At 47.5% G+C, this 25,556-nt stretch overlaps 9 protein-coding genes across 9 annotated transcripts; 6 read left to right on the top strand and 3 right to left on the bottom strand.

Moving 5' to 3' along the window:
• Window positions 1-266: 266 nt before the first annotated feature.
• N7525_008992 (GAF domain-containing protein) lies at window positions 267-1,131 on the bottom strand (the record flags this gene model as incomplete). Its single annotated transcript, XM_002563060.1, has 4 exons — window positions 267-377; window positions 461-857; window positions 936-1,042; window positions 1,129-1,131. The coding sequence occupies 4 exons, from the start codon at window positions 1,129-1,131 to the stop codon at window positions 267-269; spliced, it is 618 nt and encodes a 205-aa protein (XP_002563106.1).
• Window positions 1,132-4,003: 2,872 nt separating this feature from the next.
• Window positions 4,004-4,847, top strand: N7525_008991 (SDR family NAD(P)-dependent oxidoreductase; the record flags this gene model as incomplete). The annotated part of the gene is made up of 2 exons (XM_002563058.1): window positions 4,004-4,469; window positions 4,528-4,847. 2 exons carry the CDS (start codon window positions 4,004-4,006, stop codon window positions 4,845-4,847), a joined length of 786 nt encoding a protein of 261 aa, XP_002563104.1.
• A 479-nt stretch (window positions 4,848-5,326) lies between these two features.
• N7525_008990 (uncharacterized protein) lies at window positions 5,327-6,135 on the bottom strand (the record flags this gene model as incomplete). The annotated part of the gene is made up of 5 exons (XM_061214569.1): window positions 5,327-5,346; window positions 5,407-5,503; window positions 5,571-5,713; window positions 5,802-5,996; window positions 6,072-6,135. 5 exons carry the CDS (start codon window positions 6,133-6,135, stop codon window positions 5,327-5,329), a joined length of 519 nt encoding a protein of 172 aa, XP_061069000.1.
• A 7,898-nt stretch (window positions 6,136-14,033) lies between these two features.
• On the top strand, window positions 14,034-14,961 carry N7525_008989 (uncharacterized protein; the record flags this gene model as incomplete). The annotated part of the gene is made up of 3 exons (XM_002563056.1): window positions 14,034-14,452; window positions 14,560-14,716; window positions 14,776-14,961. The coding sequence occupies 3 exons, from the start codon at window positions 14,034-14,036 to the stop codon at window positions 14,959-14,961; spliced, it is 762 nt and encodes a 253-aa protein (XP_002563102.1).
• A 391-nt stretch (window positions 14,962-15,352) lies between these two features.
• On the bottom strand, window positions 15,353-15,817 carry N7525_008988 (GFA family protein; the record flags this gene model as incomplete). The annotated part of the gene is made up of 1 exon (XM_002563055.1): window positions 15,353-15,817. One exon carries the CDS (start codon window positions 15,815-15,817, stop codon window positions 15,353-15,355), a length of 465 nt encoding a protein of 154 aa, XP_002563101.1.
• Window positions 15,818-18,810: 2,993 nt separating this feature from the next.
• On the top strand, window positions 18,811-19,650 carry N7525_008987 (uncharacterized protein; the record flags this gene model as incomplete). The annotated part of the gene is made up of 2 exons (XM_002563054.1): window positions 18,811-19,351; window positions 19,400-19,650. 2 exons carry the CDS (start codon window positions 18,811-18,813, stop codon window positions 19,648-19,650), a joined length of 792 nt encoding a protein of 263 aa, XP_002563100.1.
• Window positions 19,651-19,835: 185 nt separating this feature from the next.
• N7525_008986 (uncharacterized protein) lies at window positions 19,836-20,250 on the top strand (the record flags this gene model as incomplete). Its single annotated transcript, XM_061214568.1, has 2 exons — window positions 19,836-20,131; window positions 20,157-20,250. The coding sequence occupies 2 exons, from the start codon at window positions 19,836-19,838 to the stop codon at window positions 20,248-20,250; spliced, it is 390 nt and encodes a 129-aa protein (XP_061068999.1).
• Window positions 20,251-20,929: 679 nt separating this feature from the next.
• Window positions 20,930-23,138, top strand: N7525_008985 (PPN1 endopolyphosphatase family protein; the record flags this gene model as incomplete). Its single annotated transcript, XM_061214567.1, is given in 5 exon segments — window positions 20,930-21,048; window positions 21,106-21,850; window positions 21,868-22,270; window positions 22,318-23,047; window positions 23,102-23,138. 5 exon segments carry the CDS (start codon window positions 20,930-20,932, stop codon window positions 23,136-23,138), a joined length of 2,034 nt encoding a protein of 677 aa, XP_061068998.1.
• An 861-nt stretch (window positions 23,139-23,999) lies between these two features.
• On the top strand, window positions 24,000-24,663 carry N7525_008984 (MARVEL domain-containing protein; the record flags this gene model as incomplete). Its single annotated transcript, XM_002563052.1, has 3 exons — window positions 24,000-24,041; window positions 24,105-24,371; window positions 24,448-24,663. 3 exons carry the CDS (start codon window positions 24,000-24,002, stop codon window positions 24,661-24,663), a joined length of 525 nt encoding a protein of 174 aa, XP_002563098.1.
• Between the last annotated feature and the right edge of the window lie 893 nt (window positions 24,664-25,556).

Here is a 25,556-nt window from a genome sequence, read left to right as displayed (position 1 = left end):
TAAACTATATTCAACGGTTGAGAAATTCAATGTTATACTCATTATACTCATACTGCATTTATGTATCTTTTGTATGCAACTGCTATACAAAAGATACATAATCTCTACAATTGCTATCCGGTGTACAGCCCACATGAAAACCTCGTATATTGTGCGCAGACATCAACGCACATTGCCCCATTAATTATCTCAACAATTTCATTCATCTAAGCCCGTGTCTTTCGTAACCATTATATATAAGAAGAAAAAAAAAATCATGTTTGCTTTTACCAGTCGCATTGTTCAGCCAGAAGGGTAGCCAATTTCTCAAGGTACTTCTTATCCTCATCGTCAAATCCAGAGGGCTCGGTGCAGTCGATATCAATAATAGCGACAGTCTATTAAAGATGTTAGCATGTACCCCGGCAAATTGCATCCCAGAAACCGCGTGATGCGTGATCACCAGGAAACAAGTACTAACCTCTCCATTAACCAAGATAGGCACAACAATCTCACTGCGACTCTCCGCATCGCATGCAATGTGCCCAGGGAAGTCCAGAACATCAGGAACAACAACAGTCTCCTGTTTCGCAGCAGCAGTACCACAAACACCCTTGCCGAACCGAATCTCCTGACACGCAGGCTTTCCATGGAACGGCCCGAGAAGAAGAAGCTGGTCCTCCGAGGAAGAGTATGTAGTTGAGATAATCACACCGCCGGACCCGGGCGCACCAGGCAAAGGCGGCGAGGTGACCGGCGAAGCGAGAGCGGGGAATTTGTCATCGCGGATGTAGAACCCCGTCCAGTTGACGGAGGAAGAGGGCGCGGGGAGGGAGGCATATGCGTGCCAGAGGAGGGAAGCGACGTTGGAGAGGTTGCTGGTGGGTCGTAAGCGGCCATGCTTTCAGGGTTTGTCGCGGCTGTTGAAGCGCGTGTATTTTGCGTGCGTGACTCACCTAACCCAATTCCGTTGGCCGTCTAGGAGTCCTTGTGCTGATAGCAAGAGTTGTTCGTATATGTCGGCTTTGGAGCCGGGCATGAAATAGGAGGAGTCGGCGTGAGGCTGTTAGACGCGATTGTTAGCTCTGCAGGGATCGTCGCGGTGCGCGCTTGCAGGGGGGAATTGGAGGAAAACACTCGCAAACATACCATTGTGGTTCTTTGGGTATAGGATGTGTGCGCTGAGATGCGAGACGAAAATCAAAAGATGCAGAGAGGAATTGATTGCTCTTTTTCTTTTTTAAAGAAAAAGAAAAAGGGCAGAATCGGAGAAGCGGGGCGTTTAGACGTTCAACCAAAAAAAGCTCGAACGGGCTTTCTTTGAACTTGGATCTGCCAAGATCGCGTTCTCCCGAGATCGCCTCCTCTTTGTTCTTTTATTCCTTTCTACGCCAATCAAATCCCATGTCGATTTGGTGGACGGAACATGCTGTTGGTGGAAGGTTCAGCCACTCGCCTCAGAAGAAAAGCCAAACTCCACATTTCACCATGTGCAAGCTTAACTCAGCTCATTCAACTTGCGTCAATCGCCGGATTTGGTGCTTGGTCGTCACTCGGGACTCCACCTCGGGGCCCAGAACCATCGCCATCGGATCCGAGGGTCTGAGACGTCATGTAAACTTGGAATCTCCTTCATTTTCCCCGGGATTCGAAGGGGGGGAAAGAGAGAGTCGAAGCCTTGAACTAAACACTCTATATACTTGATGTTTCTCGATCAAGTTGAGAATATGATTGACTCCCCGAAGCAGAGATACTCGAGACATTCTCTGCGAAGTATGGGCCCATCCTTCCAAAGGTTGGTAATCGCCTGATTCCCGTTCCCTGGTACCTTTGATCCAGTCAAAGGACACCCCAAACGGGTCTTGGATGTGGACCTCATCGGGGGTAATACGCACCACCGGACCTGGAAGGTGTTAACAGTGTTAACTTAAAATCACTTGTTGGACATCAGGCGGCATACCGAATTTCCGGTGCATATTGTCAATCTCATTCTCAAAAATACCAGGACCCCACGTAGAAAAATAAATCTCATACAACCCGGTTGCGGCAGCAAGTCGAGGCCCGGGGAACCTACTGAGCTTGTGGAAATAAAGACGATAAATAACCATGACTAGGTTATAGGCCACAGCACTGCCTAGCAAGAAACAGGCCAACATGGTCTCTTATGTAGTTGGAAAACAGTAGAATGAACTCCCCTTCTAGAAATGAAATCTAGCCCCAAGTTCTTTTAATATAACTTTCGACAGTGAAATCCCTTTAAATATGAAGGCCATCCCCCACTACCTTGCCCAGCCCCACGAGAGCCAATTGGCCAACTCCATACCGCATGTTATCGCGTATAAACTTTACTTGGCTCGAACTTCCGCACGGGCTAGCAGGCATTTGCCCTAATCTTCTAGAAGAGACCCGATCTTCGAAACAAAATTCCATGTTCTGCCCGCGACGAAAAAGCCAGAAGCCCGTTGATATCAACATTGGTTCGGAGTAGTTCTTACATTTTACCACTCTTCTGGAACCCCAACATGTACGATGTACACCGATACTAGTGGGATCTAGTGTCGATCTAGTGTGGCTTGTGCGTTCGGGCTTGGTGTTGATTTGATGACGGAGTGGGGGTCGATCGTAGATACTCGTAGATACTAGTGCAGACCGCCAGTTGGCTCTGCGCGCTCCTGCCACTGGGCGATCTCTGATCTCCTCGATCGTCTTTTTTTAATAGCATATCTATAGCGAGGAATAGCGGTGGGCTTGATTATGCATTGATTCTAGATTCTAGTTAGCCATCGGGTCTGGCCGTCCTTGATTCGGGTATTGTGGATAAAGCATAGGGGGAAAGACCACTCTTACACCGTCATCTTTACAGCCCGTAGATGCGTCTTTGGGTTACACCTGTATAATCGAGATAGAACTGCCTCGGTGAAACATACCTCATAGTTCCCGAATAGGCTTAGTATCAAATCCACTACACCTTCACCATGACAAGACGGATGATCCCCATTTCAAGGGTCGTCAGATGTTCCACTTACCCCCTATTACGGCCGCAGCTGCTTTGGAGAAGAGCTCTCATCTCGACACGTGCTCAGTAGCCGGACACGAATATATATTCCGATGACATCAGGGATATTGATGGGAAAAGCGCTGTATCGAGCTGATTGAGCGTCATGTACAGCTGGATCCGATGCGTTCATGTCAGTTGTGCTTTCATGCAGTTTATGGTAGATCATTTGTTTTCTTTGCCCCATGAAGCTATTTAGATAGGTTTCACAGCAGATAGAGATCATCATCAGCAACTATCACTATTCATTCAGTTACCATTGCTGGCCATCCCTCTTGCAGATCTGTAGGACAGAGTCCATCAGGTCTATAATGTTTGCTATAGATATCCATATTATGTAACCAGCTTAAAGATCCATACAGAAACCTACATTGTAGGTAGACGTATGGGCTAGAGACAAACAAGAAATCAGGGCTTAGGGCCCCTCGGATAGACACACTTCCGTGCATAAACCTCACGTGATAGCTGAGATGCATAAACCCAATGTTTCACCCGTTACCCGGGATGTGTATTGCCGGCCACTTTATAGGCCAACTCGTCCCTGTCAGAAAAGAAGCTTAAATCTGGAATCCAATTCAAGTCTCGTTCAGCATGCATGTGGATAGAACAAAAAAGTGATCCAGGTTTCTTGACTGATTTTGATCTTCTACCTTTCTAAAAGAAACAATAACGCACACCCATATCACTGCTATCCAGGCCCAGATGGAGACCCGTATCAGTACCAACATTACCGCTCGGCAACTCCAACTGCCATGGGTGGTCCGATGTCTTCAATGCTTGCCGTACCCCAGAAAATGTCGCCCCTGAGCCGCCTCTATGAAGCCAAAAGTGGATTCCACCGTTTCCAATGTCAACGGAAAGCGGGTAGAAGGCCTTCCGTCGCCAAAACGGAGAATATTTAAACGAGGTGAAATTTCGATTTCGATTGCCTCACAAGATTATTCCTATCTACCATAATCACCACTCACAATGCCTGAACAAATCCTCGCGGGAAAGACATGTCTCGTCACAGGCGGAGGCGGCGGCCTAGGCAAAGCAATTGCAACCCAATTCCTCGAAGCCGGCGCCAACGTCGTGATCTGCGACGTAAACGACGAACGTCTGCAGAAGACCTCGGCTGAACTGTCATCCAAGGGTCCCCTGAAGACCATCAAGACCGATATCACCAAGGTCGACGAAGTGGAGAGCCTGTTCGACACGCTGATTAGCAACTTCGGTAAAATCGATGTCCTCGTCAACAACGCCGGCATCATGGATCACTTCGACCCCATTGGCGATCTGGACATGGGGCTTTGGGATCGTGTCATGGCGATTAACCTCACTGCCCCGGCTCTGCTGAGTAAATTTGCTGTTCGCAACATGCTGGCGCAGCCGAAGCCTGATGGCCGCATTATTAATATCGTTTCTGTTGCCGGGAAGGCTGGGTGGGCCAGTGGTATGTTCTAACTAAAAGAGAGGTGTCTGCTGGAGTTGAGATTGACTCGTTCTTTTAGGTGCTGCCTATACGGCTAGCAAGCACGGTCTGGTCGGATTGACTAAGAACACTGCTGCGTACTATGGCAACAAGGGCATCAAGTGCAACGCTTTGATGATGGGTGCGATGGAAACCAACATTGTTGATGCGTTTAACTCCGGGATGCATATTGAGGGTTATAAGAAGATGGTAAATGTGCTCGAGGCGATCCAGGCCCCCTACGTTGATGTGAATGAGGTTGCTGGGTTCTGTGTCAACTTGACGTATGGAAAGGGCGCTGGTCACATCAACGGTGCGACAATCGCTATTGATAATGGCTGGACTTCTGTCGTTGGATAGACTACAACATTTCTGTTGCACTCAGTCCTATGTGACTCTGAAGTATGTTTTTCTAAGTGTATATATTTCGTGGCATACATATCTTGTAACTCTTTGGAAAAAAGCAAACGAATCTCTTGAGGCTACATACTACCAGGGAGATGGAGAAGGAAGGGACTCCTGGTATGAAACTAGCAAAGCAGGGCCTTTGTAGAGGCCTGCACCAACAAAGGACTAGCAAACTGACAAAGCAAAGGCTAAGTCTGCATGGCATAAAGAATCATCCCATCCAGGGGGGTTCTCCAACAGAATCAATTTAGATACATCCCACATCTCTTTCAAAACACCAACACCTACAACAATTACACCATCCAGTGGAACCCTTGCCCCCCAGCCAATTATAGAAATACTTCTTTTTATTGCTGGGCGCGGTGTCCTCAGACACCCAATCTCTGTCAATCCTGAGGCGGAGATTTCGCACTAGTAGACACTCCACGGCGTCACACGCTTACAATAACACCTAGCAAATGATGTTAATATCCACAAATACTCAGGACCCGAAGAAGAACGAGGCACATACCGCAGGCAAGACGCGGGCCAGAGTTACCGTTGATCTTCGAATCTGGGTTGTTTCCTCTACCAAGATCATCTTCGTCTGCATGTATAACGATCGATCTCTATTTACTCACGCGTAAGCCAAAGTAAAATGGGTTCTAATGTTCCCAGACTCATACTCACACCTACTATGCCGTAAGGACCGGTCAGTTTGGCGACATGATCCGTGAAAGTATACAGATGAGGGTCTCCGGCGACGTCAAAATTGCCCCAGTCACCAATGTGACGTTCTGCATCGTTGGGTCCTCCATGGGATACATTGGTTGGATTGTCTGTATTTGTTAGAGAATGGACTAGTAACTCCAAGTAGCTGCTATTTCTCTTCTGCAGTCAGGGGGAAGGGTAGTTATATTGACGTACAGTGGCCACCTGCGTCAAGACATTCATTACCAGTTGATCCATTCTCGTGAACATGGATCCCGTGCTTCCCAAATGGTACGCCAGTCAGCCTGTCCTCAATGTTAAGGCCATCATCCCTCTCCTCGAGAATAAGAGTTCCTTGAATGCTGCCGACAAGCTCAGCGGCTTTGAAATTAATGTAGTTAGCACCCATCACTCGTGAAATTAGTAGAGAAAGGATATCCTGAATATAGTAGGTAACGATAAGTTACCCTCAAAAGGGAGACATACTAGCTCTTTCCATCGACTGGCTAAGGACAGCAGGTATTAAGAGGTAAAAAAAGATAGACAACATGTTGGAGATAGATGTAATGCGGTAGTGTTATGGATTGGAAGAAAGATGGTTTCTCTGGGTTGGAACTAAAAGAGGGAGGACAACTGGCTGGTTACATGGTGTGACCGGCCGCCTAACATCCACGTAATAGTGACAGGCTCAACCTTAAAAGAGAACTTGTAGGGTAGAAGGCCTGTCGATCAGGAGAAAGTCGCCAAGTCGGATTACCACAATACTGTTTCTTGAGTTCGAAACTCACTCCTTATTGCTATCTATCTTTGAGATCAACGGGAGGGGTAGGAGGAGGATACGAGGATGTGTAACCCAAGACGTGTCTCATGCAGTGTGGCCTTTCAGCTAAGCCAATGAACCCCTAGAAGCGCCAAAAGCAACAATGCACCAGAAGCTCATTGGTAATGACTGAAGGTAAACTGACGCCTGTGCCAGTAGGGATTCGACTGTGCCATATGTTGTAGGGTAGCTGAAATACATGTACATGCGTGTCACCTTGGAGGATATCTAGTTGAAGTTAGCATGCCACTAGCCTGTGTATAGTTCTATATTATGAGATTTACGGGCCAATTATCAACCCTAGTTTAGTATGATCATCGATATAATATGCAGATGGCTATATGGTCAGCAGATATTGGATTAAGCAGGATTTGGCTCACCAGTGGGTCTCTGTGAAAGGAAGCGTGTGTGATTAAGAGAGTAGTCTGTTTATAAAATCCCCTATATAATATAACATACTGGGAGACGGAGATGGTTAGTAGGAATACCGAGCCATACCAGCTGACGTTGTTGAGCGCCCTAATCCATCCGTGATCGCTCAAATGGCGGTCCCGACTATGGTTTTGGGGAGAGCCACGCATAGATGGCGAGCTACAAGCCGATCATGATGATGGCCAGGTTGAGGCTAGACGGGTATTACATGGCTGCGTTTTCCGCCAACTGATATTTCAACAAGACCCGGTCTTTCATGGCCTAGTCGAGCCATGGCCCAAGAGAGATTGGGGGTGGATAAAGCATGTCAGCGGTTGAGCATCCAGGGCCGCCTTCTATGCGATCTAGACATCTGTTGCTCCCGTGCCGGTCAAGGCCACTCTCTTCCCTTTCATACAGATGCCCTCGGACGGCCGAAAACTCGGGTGGACGATGTGGCCTCGGTATACGTCGTTGAGGCCTGGCCAATCGAGAGAATCGCGCTTAGATGCGAAGCCCAAATATGAGTAGAAGAAACGGGCAGTGAATGTGGTCCCATGGTCTGTTTCCAACTGCCATTTATCCGTGACCTCGTCGAAAGTGGTTCTAGTGGGTTTCTCCCCGTAAACAACATGATTGCTGATGTCGAGAACGGTGCGCCTTTAGCTTCCTTTCTCCCGGATACTCCTCGGTCCACGGCCGGGTCTCGTAGACTTCGGGGGCGAGCGAGGTTGTTATAAGAGGAGTAGGTCTCTTTTGAAGCGCTAGAATTTGAAACATCTATTTAACGCCTCTGACGCCTTCTTGAACAGTAGTGCTGTTGGAGCAACATAAGTGAGGAACTTGTACCAAGCTGGCTTGACTGAAGTGCCTTAGATAAAGAGCCCTGACGTGGTCAGTTGGATTCAATGGGACCTGAGACACCTTGTACGCCTGCTGTGCCTAGTCAACCTGGCACCTGTCACGCCTTGTATACCTTGTACACCTTGACAGGGGGAGCAAACATATAATTGTTGAGGCTACGAAGGAGGACTGCTAGTGAGAGCTAGCATGGAGGGAAAATCGGGGAGAAGATGGATACTATGAATCTATGGAAAAACAGGCTGTATATGAAGCCTGTACTAACAAAGGAATGGCAAACTGACAAACTGACATATCAAACTGACATAGCAAAGGCTCAGTCTGCACAAAGGGACAAAGGCATAAAGACATACCATACCATGCATGTCAACACACCCCCCCAGACTGAGCATCAAAAGTCAAAATCAATCTGGTTTGCATAGTAAAAATCATAGTAAAATGCATAATAAAAATTGCAGTAAAAAGCATAGAGAAACAGACAGTAAAAAGTAACGCCGTATGCCAATTTAATACATCTCTTTCTTGCTCACCAGCAGTTTTCGGATCCTTTCGAAATCGACTTTTGGCAGTGCTTTTGTCAGTGTATCTGCCGGGTTTTCCTTGCTGTCGATGAGCTGGATGTCGATCTGCTTCTCTTTCCAAGCGTGCTTCACAAATTGGTATTTGATATCTAGCCATTTGGTCCCCTTGTTGTATGAATCCTTCTTGAGAATTGCAACGGCATTGTCGCTGTCCGTACAAATTGGAATTGGAATCGGAGTTGGCTTCGTGTCATCCAGTAAACGCAGCTGGATAAGGATCTTTTTCAAATAAAGTCCTTCTCTCACTGCTCCATCGAGAGCAATGTATTCAGCAATAGTGCTTCCTGTGGCAACAATGTCTTGTTTCCGCGAGCTCCATGAAATTGGCGCTCTAGCATAGTAAAAGACGTATGCTTCGGTTGATTTTCCATCTTCGCAGTCGTTAAACGAAGAGTCGACATAACCAATTAGACCATTGCTTTTGCTAGAATCAGCAAGTCGTATTCCGTAGTCTGGTGCGCCTTTCAAATAGCGTAGCAACTGGGAGAGAGCTTGCAAATCCTCCTTCCTAGGGTTGGCAGTTCGCCGTTGTAATCTGTTCACAGCGAAAGCAATGTCTGGTCTTGTGCGCATGCCTAACCAGGCAACCTTGCTAACATCTTCTCCAAAAGCTGCTTTTTCGGAGGAAGAGACTATTTCCGAGGAAGAGACCGTCTCCGAGGAAGAGACCGCTGTTGAGAAAGGCGGTTGGTAAGATGACTTTATAGGCAGGTATGTTGATGAAACCCTGCCTAGACTCGCTGTCTGTAGCAAATCCTCTAGGTATACACATTGGTCGATGAAAATAGTTGATAAAGCTCTCTCGGGAGAAGCTCCATTGGCCGATCTTGTCAAGCTGCTTCCTAGAAATCTAGCTAGTTCACCAATCACCTTGATTTTGAAGGTGATGTTGTCTTTGAACCATTGGATCTGTCGTTTATCCAAAGCAGCGCTCAATGTGTCGTCAATATAGAGCAAAAGCCAGAGATCTCTCTCTCTGTGTGTAAAAATACACCTTTCATCCGGAAGCTCTTCGAAACCCAGTCTTTTAAGCTCTTCCTTGAGCGTTTCGTACCATAGATTTGCAGATTGTCGAAGTCCGTACAATGCTTGCTTTAGCATACAGACTTTGCTAGATTCTGATTGGTCCAGCCGGAAAGCATAGTATCCTATTGGAGGTCTCATGAAAATGCACCTCTCATCGATGAGCGCATTGAGGTACGCTGTGGTGTAATCAATTTGCTCCCATTCCATGTTTCGGATAGCAACCATAGACAAGAAAAGTCTGGTGCTTTCTGGCCTAGCAACCGGTGTATAGGTGTCGTCAAAATCGAATCCAGGTCTTTGGCGGTTTCCACAGATCACCCATCTTGCTCTCATTTCCGTGATATAATCCTCCTTGTCACATTTGAGATCATAGACCCACTTTCCTGGCAAGATTGTGCTTCCTTTCGGCGGAGTGTTGACCAGCTGGTAAGCTCGGGCTGCTTCCAATTTGGTGATCTGGTTGTTCATGGCATCCTGCCATAGATCTTTCTCCGGGGAATTCAGCGCTTCCTTGTAGTTGCGAGGAATCTTCACTTGCCATATCTTCAAACCTTCCTGGATAGTAGCAAGACCAATGGCAGATAAAGCTCTTCCATGTGCATCCCATTGTTCTTCGTCGAATCTTCTCGGTGGGATTCCTGCAGTTTGGCGTCTTGACGTCCTTGTCCATGGTGTAGGAGTAGCTGTAATTGGATCCGGAGAAGAGGAATCCTGTCTCTCTCTCTCTGATGGAGAAGGGATAGAGGTAGTTCGTGCGCTTGGTGATGGAGTCCATAAACCTGTTCTTGCGCTTAGTGAAGGGGTCCATAAACCTATCATTGGGGTTTTTCCAGAAGCAGGCCCCTTACCTTTCTCCGCTTGTGTAGGGGTTGTGAAGAGAGTATGGTCTTCTTCTTCATCAATTTCTTCCACGCGTGAATCCAATGGTGGTAGATCCTGGGTTAAATGCCTTGTCGTATTGGCAGTAATAACAGGCGAACCAATACCTCTCTGAGAAATGGGGGGAGGTGCATCAATGGTTTCACCACCAATGATAATGTCTCTGTCATCATAGTGTGGAATACCCTGTTTTTGCTCCTAGAAGACAACATCCCGGTGTCTGGAAACCTTCTTCGTTTTAGGATCATAAATCCTGTAGATATGACCGTTGTCACCCTCGTATCTTACGAGGTGGCCAATCCACGCTCTAGCTTCCATTTTCTGACTTTGAACGCGCTTTTCCTTCGGGATATGAACATATGCTTTTGCATACCATACTCGGAGGAAAGAAAGAGAGACGTTCTCCGGGGATCTTATATTCAATGACTTCCTCCATGCTATGATAGGAGCTTGTTGATAAAGCTGATCTCCCTGAGCTCCATGAAACTCATGTCCCTAAGCTCTATATCCCTGAGCTCCATGAAACTCATGTCCCTAAGCTCTATATCCCTGAGCTCCATGCTTTGAAATTGGCTTTCTCAGTCGATTGATGATATATGCAGCTGTATTGACAGCTTCTGGCCAGAGTTCCTGTGGTGCGCCAGCATCAATCCTTATGGTGCGTGCAATTTGTAGGATATAAAATCTAGAGAACTCGGAAACGCCGTTTTGCTTATATGCATAGGGAGCTGACAAAGTGACTGTCATGTTCATCGGAGCTGATTTAGCCCATTTAGCAAAAATCGAGAATTCCGTGCCGCCATCGATCCGCCATTCCTACGGCCAGCATCCCATCTTTTAGTGCATCTCCTAAGCAAATTTCTAGAGAACTGGAGAAGCATCCGCTTTAGTAGCGAGACATGGTGTGAGACGATATCTTATTGCATCGTCTGTAATAATCATAACATGATTTCTGTCATATTTGCTGGCATTGGATTTCGCATCTAGATTAAAACTAGGTGGAGATATAGGCTGTAGATCGATATAAAATATGTAGCCTGCTCTGGTTGCTCTCGCTTGTTAGGAGCGAGATACAATCCGCTTTGATTTGCCGAGCTTGTAGGCTTCACAATTGAATTCTTCATCTTGCATATCACAACCAAGGTCGGTATGGTTGATTTTTGTAGCATGACTTCCAGCATGACCTAGTCTCCGGTGAGCCAGTTCTGATGAAATGACTGCTACACCGAGAGCTGGGGAAACGAGTTGTAGGAATGGGACTCGTTGGTGCATCCTAGTATAGCCAATGAGAATGTCGTCCTTGTGTAATTCTCCGGTCTTGCTATTCCACCAGATTCCTAGCTGTTTTTCGGCGGTCCCAAGTGAAAACAGATTGTATTGTCCACCCTTCTTGTAAACACAGTGAATGCTAATTTGATAGCAAGCTAGTGTCGTCCGGATAGCTACTTCCTAAGCTGCATACACAATGTCATCTCCAAGGTGGAGAGTCAAATTGACAATGCCATAAGCATCCGCTTTGACCTTTTCATTGCCGGAAGTCCACCATTCATATTCCCGGCCAGTTGTATAGGCCTATATAGTGGAAAAAGCGGTCTCGTCACTGCAAATGTGCTCCGAAGCGCCAGTATCCAAAACCTATAGATATCCTAGAGCTGTAGCAGATAGTTGGATTGCAATAAGAGCATGATCTTGCTCTTGCTAGGCTCTAGCTCTGGATTGCTGGACAACCTCTTTCCCTTCTTTTTGGAGGGAATTAGTAAGGTCCACACCTACGTCATCCTCCCGGACAGCAGTCTCTACCATTACGTTTTCGCCATATCGGCTCTCTGCCATAACATATAAAGGATTGAAAATTCCATCCAGGGTGTCGACATTGATTGATGTCATGATAAACCCAGATGCAGATCCGGCATCTAGTGCAGAGAGATTCGCCTAGCGGGTCCTGTCGGTTTGGGATCCGTATATAGGCTGAATTTTGTCTTATTTGAACTCAGTGCTGTTGGATGCCACATTTGGCGCACTTATTGTTGTTTTCTTATAGATCCATAAACCTAGTGATAGAATCCAACCTAGATAGCGAAGCTCAGGACATAGATAGAAACATCTACTCACTCTATGTCTCTTGCCGCAGTAAGAGCAATTTCCGTTATCACTTCTCTCTAGTTTGTGCGCCAGCCACTTCCTTATATACTCCTCCGCAGACACCCCTTTTGGCGGCTTATTCGTAAGCGTATTGTTGTTGTTAGTGGTGTTCGAATTGGTCGCCGGTGTAGGAGGAGATCCAGATAGATTGGTTATACGCTTTTTCAAAGCAGAGAGAGCGAGAGAGTCCGTATTGCTAGACTTCACATAGTCTAGTATTGCAGTACTATACCGATAAAAATCGATAATAGTAATTGTCTTCGCCGGTTTCTCAATAGCATTGAGCTCGTTGTCTTTTACAACGATAAAACCGCTCAGTTCCGGTATATCACTAAGCTCTAATAACATGGTTTCTAGAGCGTAGTATAGAGGAAGCTCTCTATTGAGATCACAAATAGCTTTGTAACGAAGCTTCACAGTATAAATGAACTCCTCATTTGTTGTAAATTGACTCCGAGAGAGCTTTTTGAAACTTCTCATAGCTGCCTTCAAAGCACCATGACCTTCACCCTTCATATACTTCTTCAATTCGGTAAGAAAGTCGTCGGCGAAACCAATTTTTGATCCACGAGCATTGATCTCCTGAACCAGGGTGTGGTCCATACTACTCGTCATCCATGTCCTCACTTGTAGGGAGAGAGTATGCCATTTCTCTCCATTTGGATCGTTAACAGCGGGCTATAGGATGTCGGTGTTGATCAGATTGTGAAGTTTATGGCTCCGTAGGACCTTTTCCACCTGGTCCATCCAATTGTCGAAATCGGTTCGTTCTTTCAGCGGTGGGGTGAGTTTGTAGAGATTGAAACTCCCTACTTCCGGTAGACCAACAGATTGGTCTGCAACAATGACATCTTGCTTGGCATACCAGTCTCGGTCTACTGGTTGGTTGGAGGATTCAGCCATCGTGGCTGATGAAAATAAATGCAGTTCTCAACGTGAGACACTACAACAAAGCTTCTTTGTCAAAAGAGATAGTACTCCGGTGAGATACTCTCTTTGTAAAAGTGATAAAGAAGTCAGAAATGCACCCCTCTTTGTCAAAGGGTATATGCAAGTCAAAAGCTTTAAGAAGTGCAATCACCATGCAAAATTCTCAAAGAAAAGTGAGAGAAATACTATCGTAGTATCCTCCAAAAGTGGCAAGAAATAGCCTATCGACAGTGCTATTCTTGATGGTCAGGCTCCCCCGCGGGGAGATGCTCTTGTAAAGTAAGGATAGATCTACTAGATCTATGCAAAGGGGAAAATGGAGGGCGTCATAACCTGTTGAGGCTACGAAGGAGGACTGCTAGTGAGAGCTAGCATGGAGGGAAAATCGGGGAGAAGATGGATACTATGAATCTATGGAAAAACAGGCTGTATATGAAGCCTGTACTAACAAAGGAATGGCAAACTGACAAACTGACATATCAAACTGACATAGCAAAGGCTCAGTCTGCACAAAGGGACAAAGGCATAAAGACATACCATACCATGCATGTCAACAATAATAAACTTGAACTTTTCTTCTTGCTTATCGCCGCACACCTCCGTAATCACCGCACTGATTTCATCCGGCATTCCCCACCCCGGTTCTGTCTTACAATAAGGAATCTTATTGTACCTGCGTGTCCACGGTAGATTCCCATTCTTTACTGATTCTTCTTGATATCCCTTTCTAGTGAACCAAGCTTCTCAGACACAATATCCTCTACAGTATCTGAAATCACTTTCAGTTAAGCAACAATCATGGCCTCATACCTAGTGACCGGAGTGGCCCGCGGCCTCGGTCTAGAAATCGTGAAGGCACTGGCCCAAAAGCGGACCAGCGAAGTCTCAACCGTTTTTGCCACTCTGCGCTCCTCGCCTCCGCCCACGTTGCAAGAGCTCGTCTCCCAATCGGAAGGTCGAGTGGTCCTGGTGAACCTCGAGGTGTTGGACCCCGACAGTCTCGCGGGGGCAGTCCGTCAGGTGAAGGAAAGGTTGGATGGCCGTGGCCTTGATATCTTAATCAATAACGCCGCGGTAAATGAACTATCTCCCGGCGGGTTGGAAACCATGAATAACCTACGGGAAACACTGGAAGTCAACGTCGAGGCCGTCCATAATGTCACCCTCGCACTTTTGCCGCTCCTCCGAGAGGGAAGGCGGAAAACGGTCTTGAACATGTAAGCTGCGCTTCCCTATGGAGATGGACGTAGCAAGCAGGCAACGTAGCGACAGCGGAGTATAGGCGGATGGGTCAAACTGATTGACTGACCGATGCCGCTTACAGGAGTTCCATCACGGGGTCTCTGGCACACGCGGAGCGATTCACGATTGCGCCTCATCATGCGTATAAAATATCGAAGACGGCGTTGAACTGCATGACCAAGCTGTATGCACTGGACCTGAACGATCAAGGGTTCACATTCTTTGCTGTTTCACCCGGTGTAAGTTTTTTGGCTGGAAATCACCCGGCGTCCGCATGTACAATTAACATTCTATGCAGTGGCTTCGGACAGACCAAGGTGGTCCCTATGCCGACCTGGATGCTGAAACTGGCGCAGAAGCAGTGTTGGGCCTCCTCTCAAGAGATAGAGAAGCTCTCAATGGGAAGTTCCTCAATATTCATGTCCCGGGCTGGGAGGAGACCAAAGGACTGCATAAGTACGATGGGCTTGAGATTGAATGGTAAATGGAAAACAGATGTTGCAAAACAAGGACGCCCGATGAATAACTCCTGTGCAGCCGTATTCATTCCCCTAAAGCGAACTGTATCCCATATTACCCCAAGTAATGAATCCAAAACCATCCGCCTACTCACTGAGCTCGAGCCCGATTCCATCGCATCTTCAAGCATAGGAGTAAAATAAAGGACAGAAGACGGCCATATGAAAGGATAAGAGGGAAGTAGCATAGCTTCAATTTATACTTAATAGATACAGATCACCTTTTAACATCATAGGTTCTTTTCTAAGCCTTCTATTGTTGGGGCATATTTCCTAACCTGACTTTTGCCCTTTCCCTTTAATAGAATAGTCGGATTGACGGATAGAGCATCTCAAGAAAAGTGTACGTAGAGTGACCTAAGTAACCAAAGGATTCGGCTGGGGCGGTGCCTGATCCCACTTCTCCACGCCTTCAGGGATATCAATAATCGCCTCCTGACACCAGATATGAACTGCAGTTCGCAGCATGTCGTTATTCAAATCCTCCAAACAACCACCTTTCACATTGGTAATTGCAGAAAATTCAGGCTGTTCGCCAGGTGGAGGCACAGTATCCCGGAAGCGATGGAAAAGCCGCGCGCCACACTCTTTGCAGAAAAGACACTCCATCTCGCGCCCCTTTAGGGTCAGGCGAGTATAGGTGCTGACCAGACTGGAGACTGAACCAGGGAGCTCGAAGTATGGAAATGTTGCGGTGATGCCGAACGCGGACGAACTTTGGTGCTGGCATTCTGTGCAATGGCAGATCCAGAGTTTCAGAGGCTTATCTGTCGGTGTGGTAAATTGGATCTTGCCACATTGGCAGCGAGCTTTCATCCCCATAGTGGGTTGCGAAAGAATGTAATTGTTCCAATGTGAGGAGTGACGAAGCTCGTGGGTTAGCCGTTCACGGGTGCTTAGGTGAGTAAGCCAGAAGGTCTGATATTCTGGTACCTCAACAACAGGCGTAAGTTGAATAAGTTTTTGAATTGATTGTTATGTTTGGCTAAAAGGTCACTACTATCTGCAGAATTTCAGTTTAGTATCGTCTTGTTCTAATGCCTGACTGATGAAGTCATAGGTCGTCACGAACAGTGGCCACCTGGGCATGGATTATTTTTGCTAAGCATAAGAAGTAGGGCTAATAGGCTTTTATAGGGAGAACCAGTGCTCACCCGAAATAGTTAGAAAGGTCTTTCCCACCAGTTCCCACGTTTATGATACTCTCCATTTTGGATAATCATTTCCTTTTGCTGTTCATCGAATGGAGGATTGTTTAGAACCCCCCAAATTAAGTTGTCAAAGGGATTAACCCAGGGATTCTGTAGAAAACGTGAATAACCTCGACCTTGGACGATCAACCTTAGATTGCGCAATTCTCGAAACCAGCGTCCACCATCCTTACATCTGACCTGGACTGAGATACCTAGGTATCAGGTAATCATTTTTATTTATTTTCTTCGCAAGAACTTGTTTCCGCAACAGGTTACCTTCCCCTCCCGACTCGGATAGGGCAAGCTGCTTAGAAAGAAGAAGCAGGACACTAGTGACGATGAAGACGACGAGCCTCGCAAGGGATTCTTCTCGTCCCTTTCCACTACCGGTATCTAGCGGGCTATTGAGCTTATCCGCGTGAGTCGAACTAAGCAGGCTGTTCTAAAGAGCAAGCAGGATATAAACATTGTCCTTAAGCGCTTGCGCAGCGGTAGTGTTGTTGGTGTCCTAGGGCAAGGACCGTTCTATTGAAAACGACAATACGTGGGTTTTCAATTTCCAACAATACCATCTTTCGCTAGAAGTATCCTAAGGTTGCCCACACCGCTCTAAATCGCTTCAGTTCTTGATATCGATATCGACCAGAAGCCGGAGTGAACGTCGAAGCATATCTACCCCGACACAACTAGCCTTCCCACACCTAACAGAAGGTTATTATTAAGTTTCAACTCGCTTTCGTTTACCGTCAATTCGTTGTTATCATAGAGACCCAGCAAGCTAGAAGAGAAGATGCAGACCATCAATACCGCCACTAAGGCGCCACCGCCGGCAACGCCGCATTGTTGATGCAGAACATGCCAGCCCTTTTGCCTCTAGTGAAGGCCATCGACAACGGAGTCCATATACTCGGCACTCGGTGCTCAGTTCCACCTGCAAATAAATGACCCACTTGACAGTTCAGGTGAAGCGCAAACCGCCGAGGTCGAGAGATACCTGTGGCTGCTCCACTCCGTTTCCGATGGCAGCCTTGCGCGTGGGAAGGACAGGTTCTACGGACCGGCTTCATTGATGCCGAACCCAAGCCCAATATTCAATGTTTAGCTTGCCGTTGTTTTTCTTTTGATATTTTTGGACACCCTAGGGTTTTTTTTCTTATTTCAAGTACCTGGCTCAAAAATTGAAATCTCCGAAATCATAATCTTGCCTTTTTGTTCTGTGTTCGGCAATCTATGAATGGAAGACTGAATGTTCAATTAACTGACTTTCCAATGTTGGAATGCCGGGGACAGATGTACCCTATGTTGTAGGTACATAGTCGAGGACTGCATATTGTATGCATACCGAAAAGGGAGGGAGGTAAGCCGACATTCCATCTTAATTATTTTATCAGCAAAGGGATTCCCCCCATCTCCGGAGTAACGTGAAAATACACTATACGGAGGATACGGAGGATTACTGGATTGAGTGGATTCGCCGTCTCGCGCTGCACCACGCTAATGGACAGCCCAATCAGCCACGGACTCTTGGCTGAAAACCTCGCGAACCCGAGATTTCCGACACCAATGAGAATGTGTTTCAGACATTCGAAACCAAAATCAAATCAAATGACGTTGGATTCTCCGTTTATTTGAGGCCTTTTTCCTTTTTTCTTCTTACGTCAGAGGAGTTGTTGCAATGGAGCCTATCGGAGGACAGGCAAGGATTGTACACATCTGGAAATCCGTATGGATCACGTCTCGCATACGCACAGATCTCATATGGTTTACTAGTGTTATTGGCTATTATTTGTTATGATTCTTACTGCCAAAGTCTGAGTACTTTGGAACATCCCGTACTGAAACACCTAGAATGAAGATGAGGTCATGCAAATCTATGATCTGAGGAAGATCTGACCTTAACTCTGAAAGGAGAAATGATCGATAGAATACCAGTCCATACCAGTCCCCCAACTGTGAGGCATCGTGGCATCTTAGTGGTTGGACCCTGCGTGACCCTGTCGCTGATCGTCGCCAATAATTTCCTCTTTGGGTCATGCGGGGGCATTTTGTTTACGGAAAATAATATTCCCAATTTCCAATCAAGGGGATACTCGAAGGGGACTTCCTTCTTCCCTGACTCCACTATGGTGCATCAAGTACCTCCCAGGTACCCAGCAGGTACCCGAATTTCCCAAACCACCTTCTTAGAGGAACCTTGGAATGCTCGGAGAAACCTGTGCAATTTGCAATTTTGATAAATTTGAAATAACTCACTTCCTTGTCCTCACCTTTGTCTCCTTGGCAAGAACTCGGCATTTTTTTTTTCCCTTTCTTTTCCAAGGTTCTCCCGGAAGCTCCATTCATTCTCCCCTAAGACCCGGTCAAATAACATCCACAGACCCTTTTTTTTTGGTTTTCACCGAGACTAGCCTCATTTTCTTCAAAAGACACCCTAGTTGGTATTGCGGGGACCCGTTTCCCTGGCTTTCCTGGCTTCCGTTGACAGCCTTTTTATCGGTTAATCTCCCAGTTTTTATTACCTCCTTTCCCCGTAATGAACTTGCAGGACGCCTGCTCTCGATTATCCTGACTTTGAGGGCCTCCGCGGTCACTCTCGCTGGTCATATAACAACCCCCCTGGATATGGCTTTCAATCTGAGCCTCGGGTCCCTAACCCTGTTGCTTGTATTACTACAGACTGTATCGGCTCAGTTCTGCTCGTTCTGGAATAATGGATGCATCGACTCGCTCGCTCAGACTGCGATTCGCTTCGACCTCAACCCTCTCTTCCCAGACCCCGTCACGCTCTACTACGGCTTCGATGTCAGTTCTTCCGGCAAGGGCGAAGGGCCCATGACCAAGACGGCGTTTTGGCTGGGATATCAAAACAACAATATCAATTTGAATGCTGTCGACTCAAATCGCACGTCGGAACTCGGCCTCAGGATCGGCAATTTGACCGGTACCCCTTCCGGGGCGAACAATGGATGTGATGGGATTTGGGGGGAAGATTGTTCCCGTGATCTTAAGTCTGCCCTACAGAATGGCATATATCGTCTTGCCGTGTCGGGCGAGTACTATTCCAAGCCTCTCGAGGCCGTTCTCAGCAAGATGTTGGCGAAGCCGCCGCCCCTGCCTTCGTGTCCCCCACCCACTCTTGACGTCGCGGCTATACCAGTCCAAGGTATGTCAATTATTACTTCTTCCCGACGTTATGTTCTAACTTTGCTAGATTTCGCCAAAGAACGAGTCCCTGATAAAAACGTCACCATCATGCCACCTGGCTCGGGCGCTTGGCCTTGGCAGGTCTGGTACCTCGATGACATGAGCGCCCGCAACCAAGCTTCCCAGGTGGCTGTTGGTATCATCAGTCGCGCCCCTTCTTATAACAGTATACCACCTGACGGTCCAGATGATATCATGGTTGAGCTTGTTTGTGTGCAGGCTCCTTCTAGCGGTGCTTCCAAGAGCTCTCAAGATTAAACTGGGCTATAGGGGTCGGTTTTCCGATCGTCCTCTGGGTCCTTTTTTTCCCTTTCTCTCTCTCTCTCTCTATGCTGGGTGGGTGATACACTTACGCCGTTTTACCTCTGGTGCTTCTCGATATTTGACTTGCAGTATTCATGGATGCATGCCAGGCCATGGTGGCATTTCATTGCGAAAAAAAAATGCAAGCCCGAGAAAGGCCCCAGTGCACCCACGCTTTCTTTGGTGCAAGTGCTTTCCATGGCTGGGTTGAAACGGCAAAATACATCAGCGCGCCAGGCATTTTCTATGCCCGCCTCATCGTCACTTTGAATACTCAGCAAGTTCCAGATGAACAAGTACAAAGTCGATTGATTCAATGCCCACGAGGAATGTGGGCATCCACTATTTATGCTGTGCAGCGATATGGCACTACATATGATACCTATCGCTCGCTTCCTGGAATCCACCAAATTACTCTTCGTCGTCGCCGAATCGAGTATGTCACCTCCAACATACAAAAGGTCGGCAAGCTCAACGGGCTTCAAATTCCCCGGCCCCCGGGATCCTAATGCAGCAGCCCGCTCACTCAACCACACGCCACTCGTCGGCTCTTAAGCTTCGCCCACGACACTTTTGCGGCCTTACTCGGATCCAGCTTGTCACCATGTGCATTCTCTGCATTCCCCCGATGCCCCTTGGGATGGTTCAGCAGGGCGCAGTTCTTGTAGTGCGGGATGTCCTACGTGAGCGCGAACAGATTGTCTCTGTTTGCCCCAGCCAGTTGCTCTATTACCGCTCTGCCGCCCGGATACACCAGTAATCCGTCGTCTGGACCTTGACCCGTTTCCCTTACTGCCCGCTGTGAATGGAGTGGTTGATGCGGCTTTTCGTGTATGCATCTTCAGTCCGGCGGTCCTATATTATCTGGCGGTCACACAGGACAGCCTTGAAGGTTATGCCATCTCGGGATAACCAGATGCGCATTTTTACCAGGCTTGTGGGATTGGAATTGTGATACCATTGTTTTATTCATGTATCTGGATCAAAGGTCTTCAAGGGACTGACCGTTCAATGAAGTTAGGCTAGATAGCAAGCTACTGAAGCTCAAAATTACATTGTTCTAGGGTTGTCATCTCACTTTCCACTCACATACCCCTTCCATGCCACGTGCATCGTACCTGCATGAAGTCTTCAAGCACCCTTTCTTGCTCTTTTCCTTTCCTCTTTCCTCTTCTCTCAATCCTCCTCTTTATCTCATTCACCAGCGACAATGAGACACTCGGGTTCATTCAAGATGGCCTTCCTGGTCCTCCTGGGGACTACAAGTCTAGTCCTGCATGTTGCATTTGCTGCTTCTCTCCCAGGAGACTCGTCCTATGTGGCTGCTGCTGGGTTTCCGACCTCTGCATTCTCGTATGGATGCCGACTATTTGATGGCTCAGGCACAGAGGTTTGCTAATGTGGATGCAGATCGTACTACGTTTCCCCGGCCAAGCCAACCAAACAACCTCAGCCAATTCTCTATGATCCAGTGCTGGGCCTCACATTCCCTTACGAATTGACGGATCCCGACAATATCCCAGACAACCAGGATGAGGTCTACTTCCCTGTGCCGCGAACTCATATACCTGCCAGAAAGAGGTATAAGCTGATCCAGGAAGCCCTATCCAATGTGACCAACATCATCAAGTCAAATAGCTCAGAAAGCGACTGCACCAAATGCAAGAACGCCCTAGCCGCAGCGAAGCCTGCAGCATTGCATGTCCCGGGTCTTGTGCCAAATGCGATGATCAGCCTGTGCAAGGACTTTCGCTTCCATGCCAATGAGACCTGTGAGGAAGACTTTGCCTCGAACACCTTCGGTGCTATCTGGACTCAGGTACTGGCGTACGCTGATGTAGAAGGATTGGATGGTCAATACATCTGCCATTCCCTCAGCGAAAAGTATTGCAGTACGCCGACGACCAGCCCGCTTGACACGACCAAGCTTTTCCCCAAGCCCAAACCTGCAGATGTCCAGGTCCCCAAGGCAAGTGGGGAGCGGATCAAGGTACTACATCTGTCAGACTTCCATCTCGATGCCCGGTATGCCGTCAGTTCCGAAGCAAACTGTTCGTCCAGTCTCTGCTGTCGGAGTGACAACTACAATGACCTTTCCGAAAACAGCCCGCTGCTTTCTGCCTCTGCGTATGGCTCTTTCCTGTGTATGACTTGGGTCTTGCTGCTTTGCAGGCCGTTGGTCCTCTGACTGGAACTGGCAAGGGAAAACATGATGACCATCTTGCATGGACGCTCTATACGGGTGATCTTGTATCGCATGATCCGGCACCCCAGATATCCAAGGCGTTCACCCTGTATACGGAGACCAGCATTTACGGCATGTTCAAACATTATCTCTCTGGTCCTGTCTTTGCTGCACTTGGAAATCATGACACCAGTCCTGCAAACATCGATTCTCCTCATAACCTCCCTGGCCGCCTGGGGGAACAGCAAAGCTGGAATTACGAACACCTGGCTGGACTGTGGCGCCATGAAGGATGGATTAGTCGTGAGACCGCTGATGAAGCGAGCACTCATTATGGCGGTTACTCTGTCAAGACACACTACGGACTACGCATCATTGCCTTCAACACCGGTATGTTGTTATCAACTTATTTGGGAATTGTTCACTCACTCTCGTAGACTTGTGGTATCGGCACAACGTGTTGAATTTCATCAACACCACTAACCCCGACAACTCTGGAATATTCTCCTGGATGATCGAGGAGCTGCAAAAGGCCGAGGATGCCGGTGAGCGTGTCTGGATAATCGGCCATGTCCTCAGTGGCTGGGACGGGAAAAATCCACTCCCCAATCCGTCCGATCTATTCTACCAGATCGTGGACCGCTACTCGCCCCATGTTATTGCCAACATCTTCTTCGGACACACCCACGAGGACGAGTTCATGGTTTACTATGCCAACAACGGGACTGTGCAGGATGCCGACAATGCCCTCACCACCGGTTGGATCATGCCCAGCATAACCCCTCTGGAGAACCTGAACAGTGGCTTCCGTTTGTACGAGGTCGACACGGGCGACTTCAACGTTTACGAAGCATACACCTTCTACAGCGATGTGTCGGACTACCCGGCTCTGGAGGACACAGGTCCGACCTTTGAGATCGAATACTCCACCCGAGATACATACGGACCGGCAGCAGGGTGGGACGAGGATGCGCCGTTGAACGCGACATTCTGGCACCGGGTTACCGAGGCCATGGAGAAGGACGTGGAACTTGTCAGTCTGCACAACACCTACCAGGGGAAGCGAAGTGTCAAGAGCCCCAGCTGCGCTACTACCGCGTGCCAAAAGGCCAAGGTCTGCTATATGCGCAGTGGTAGTGCCGCACTGGGTAAGCAGTGCCCACAAGGGTAAGTTGTACATAAGTGGAGCTGGGATATATACATAAATGCTGACCTTCCTAGATATGGATCCGTGCAAAGCGCCTTCAAGGGAAACTAGTGAAAGGTCGCGATGCGAACCGGTGCGAGACGAACATACTTGCACTGACTGAAATCGAAATTTACTTTTTATCCATGCGAACAGGTATTCATTTTCCTGTGTTGTAGTTAGCTATCCAAATGGAAGTTCATTGAATCTACGCTGGATTGTCGTTAGGATATAGAACCATAAAGTGAATATTTCCACTCAATTGGTTAGAGTGTCGTGCTAATAACGCGAAAGTCGTGGGTTCTAATATCTTCGATCGGTTTGATGTCATTTCGTTGACCTTATCCAGTCTACGAAAACCTCTATACAGGCACATCCATGGACGATACTACATATGTCAGCTGCACCGTTCCTAGTTAAAAATGCCGAACTAGTCAATGTCAATGAGGGGAAACCTACAAAATGGAAATGATAGACGCATTGCAAGGAATGGAGCCTAGATTCCACTGTTCCAGCAGAATCTGCAGAATCTTCAAAACTGGAATGAAGGAGAGTAAAAAAAAAAGGTGGATCAAGTAAAAAGCAAGGCCTCATTCAAATCTAGTCAAGAACTCATCATTGACCAGAGTGCAACCTCTCATGATTTCATCTCCAACATCCTCACAGCTGCTACGTCCAATTAGACATGTGATTTAAAACCAATAGGGCCGCTCGATGCCGGATACATGACGTAGGGCCGACTTTTAGGTTTGGGGGATGTTGCTTTTCCATGTCATCACTGACCTCCGGAGCATCCGATTTATAACGTCGTTTTCCCATATATACTGTTGGACTCTTTAAAGGTTACTCTTTACTCGACTTCGCATCTTATACCTCTACAGCCTTGCGATCTAGTCTAATCAACCTCGAACCTATCTAATCTATATCCACAAAATGAGTCTCCGGGGTGTGCAGCTAGGCCTCAGAGCCTGGGAGGTATGTGCAATCGACAGCTAAGAGCTATCAAGAGTCCCGGAGTTCAATATTAACCAATTCCAGTTCTTATGGTCCCTGCTCGTCATGGCCCTCATCGGTAACATGATCGCTGAGTCTTTCTCCGGGAACCCTGCGACCGTAAACTACTCGATCTACGCATCGGTCTTCTCAATGCTCACGCTGTTCTACCTAATCCCGGCCTCCTTCAACATCGACTGGTCCGGCCACCCGATCATCATGATCATCCTCGACGCCCTGAACTGCATTTTCTTCTTCTGCGCTGCCATCGCCCTCGCCGCGAAGCTGGAATGCCACTCTTGCAACAACGAGGTAAGTTGAATTGAATATATCGCAGATCCGTGAATATGCAAGTAGCAAATCAACGCTAACCCTGACCCCTATTCAGGAATACCTCAAGAACAACGAGATCACCAATGGCGCAGAGGACATGACCAAGCGCTGCCGCGAGGCCCAGGCCTCGGTTGCTTTCCTCTGGTTCGCCTGGGCTGGCTACATGGCCTCCTTCATCGTCTCGTTCTTCATGTGGCGTTCTTCTGCCGGCCCCTCGCGCAGCCGTACCGGCAGCCGTCGCGGCGGCCGTCCCAACATGACTCAGGTTTAAAGGGTCTGTCTTGAAGGTGGGTGTGATGTAGACTGAGCTTTGGGCTTGGTTGTCGCTCTCGTCTGTGTCTGTGTACTACCTGGTAATTTGGAAAACTTTGGATCATGGTTTTAGTTCTGGATCTGGATCTGGATCTGGTTCTGGTTAATGGCGTTGAGGAGGTGATGTCGGTATACGGTGTTGTACGAAGGTGCTTTGTACGATCTAGGAGCTTGAGGCTCTGGTTTCGATGTCTCCATGTCTCTCATGTCTGCGACGATTCGAACGAAACGTTGTCTCTTTTGGTCTCATGGGAGATCTGATACTTAATGTGCTACTACTTATTTTATTAATAATATTTGTTTTGTCAGTCGCCTTTGGGTTTACCGGGCGTTGACTATTTTTTTTTTTACTTTGGGATATCCTAGGATATTGAGCCATCGCTGTATGTATTTTTAATTAGTTAGTTGATGCTGAAAGCACTGAGACATAGATACTCTTATAGCTATGCTCGAGCGTAAACCCTACTCATATATGTTGCACCGTTCAGCTTCGATGCATCTATATCTCCCCAAAGTATACATAGCATAGCATGTACATGTCGATAACCAACAAATTAGGAAGCCCGATCGTAGAATTATCCTGTTTTTATTTTAGTAGGGTCTAAATCCATGCATGAGGCTCCAATGCTAGCTACGTACAGATATATGATGCATGGTTCCAAGGAGCTGTAGATGCATGTACCTGAGGTTCGTCATGGAGGCGAGGGTTGACTCACCCCAGGCCCCGTGCGCAAACACAACGGAAAATTCCAGGAGAAACAACTCTTCTCTGGAATCAATTCCATCTTGAATCTCCACGTTTAAATTCTTAAGCTAGGGCTTAGCGGGGCAAAACTCCCCTCCGCTCCACCC

This window comes from Penicillium rubens (genome assembly GCF_028828025.1).
Source record: "Penicillium rubens strain IBT 27055 chromosome Unknown utg000003l_segment0_segment0, whole genome shotgun sequence".
NCBI classification, from domain to species: domain Eukaryota; kingdom Fungi; phylum Ascomycota; class Eurotiomycetes; order Eurotiales; family Aspergillaceae; genus Penicillium; species Penicillium rubens.
Note: the sequence above shows the minus strand (reverse complement) of the source record. Positions and strands in the feature narration are given on the sequence as shown.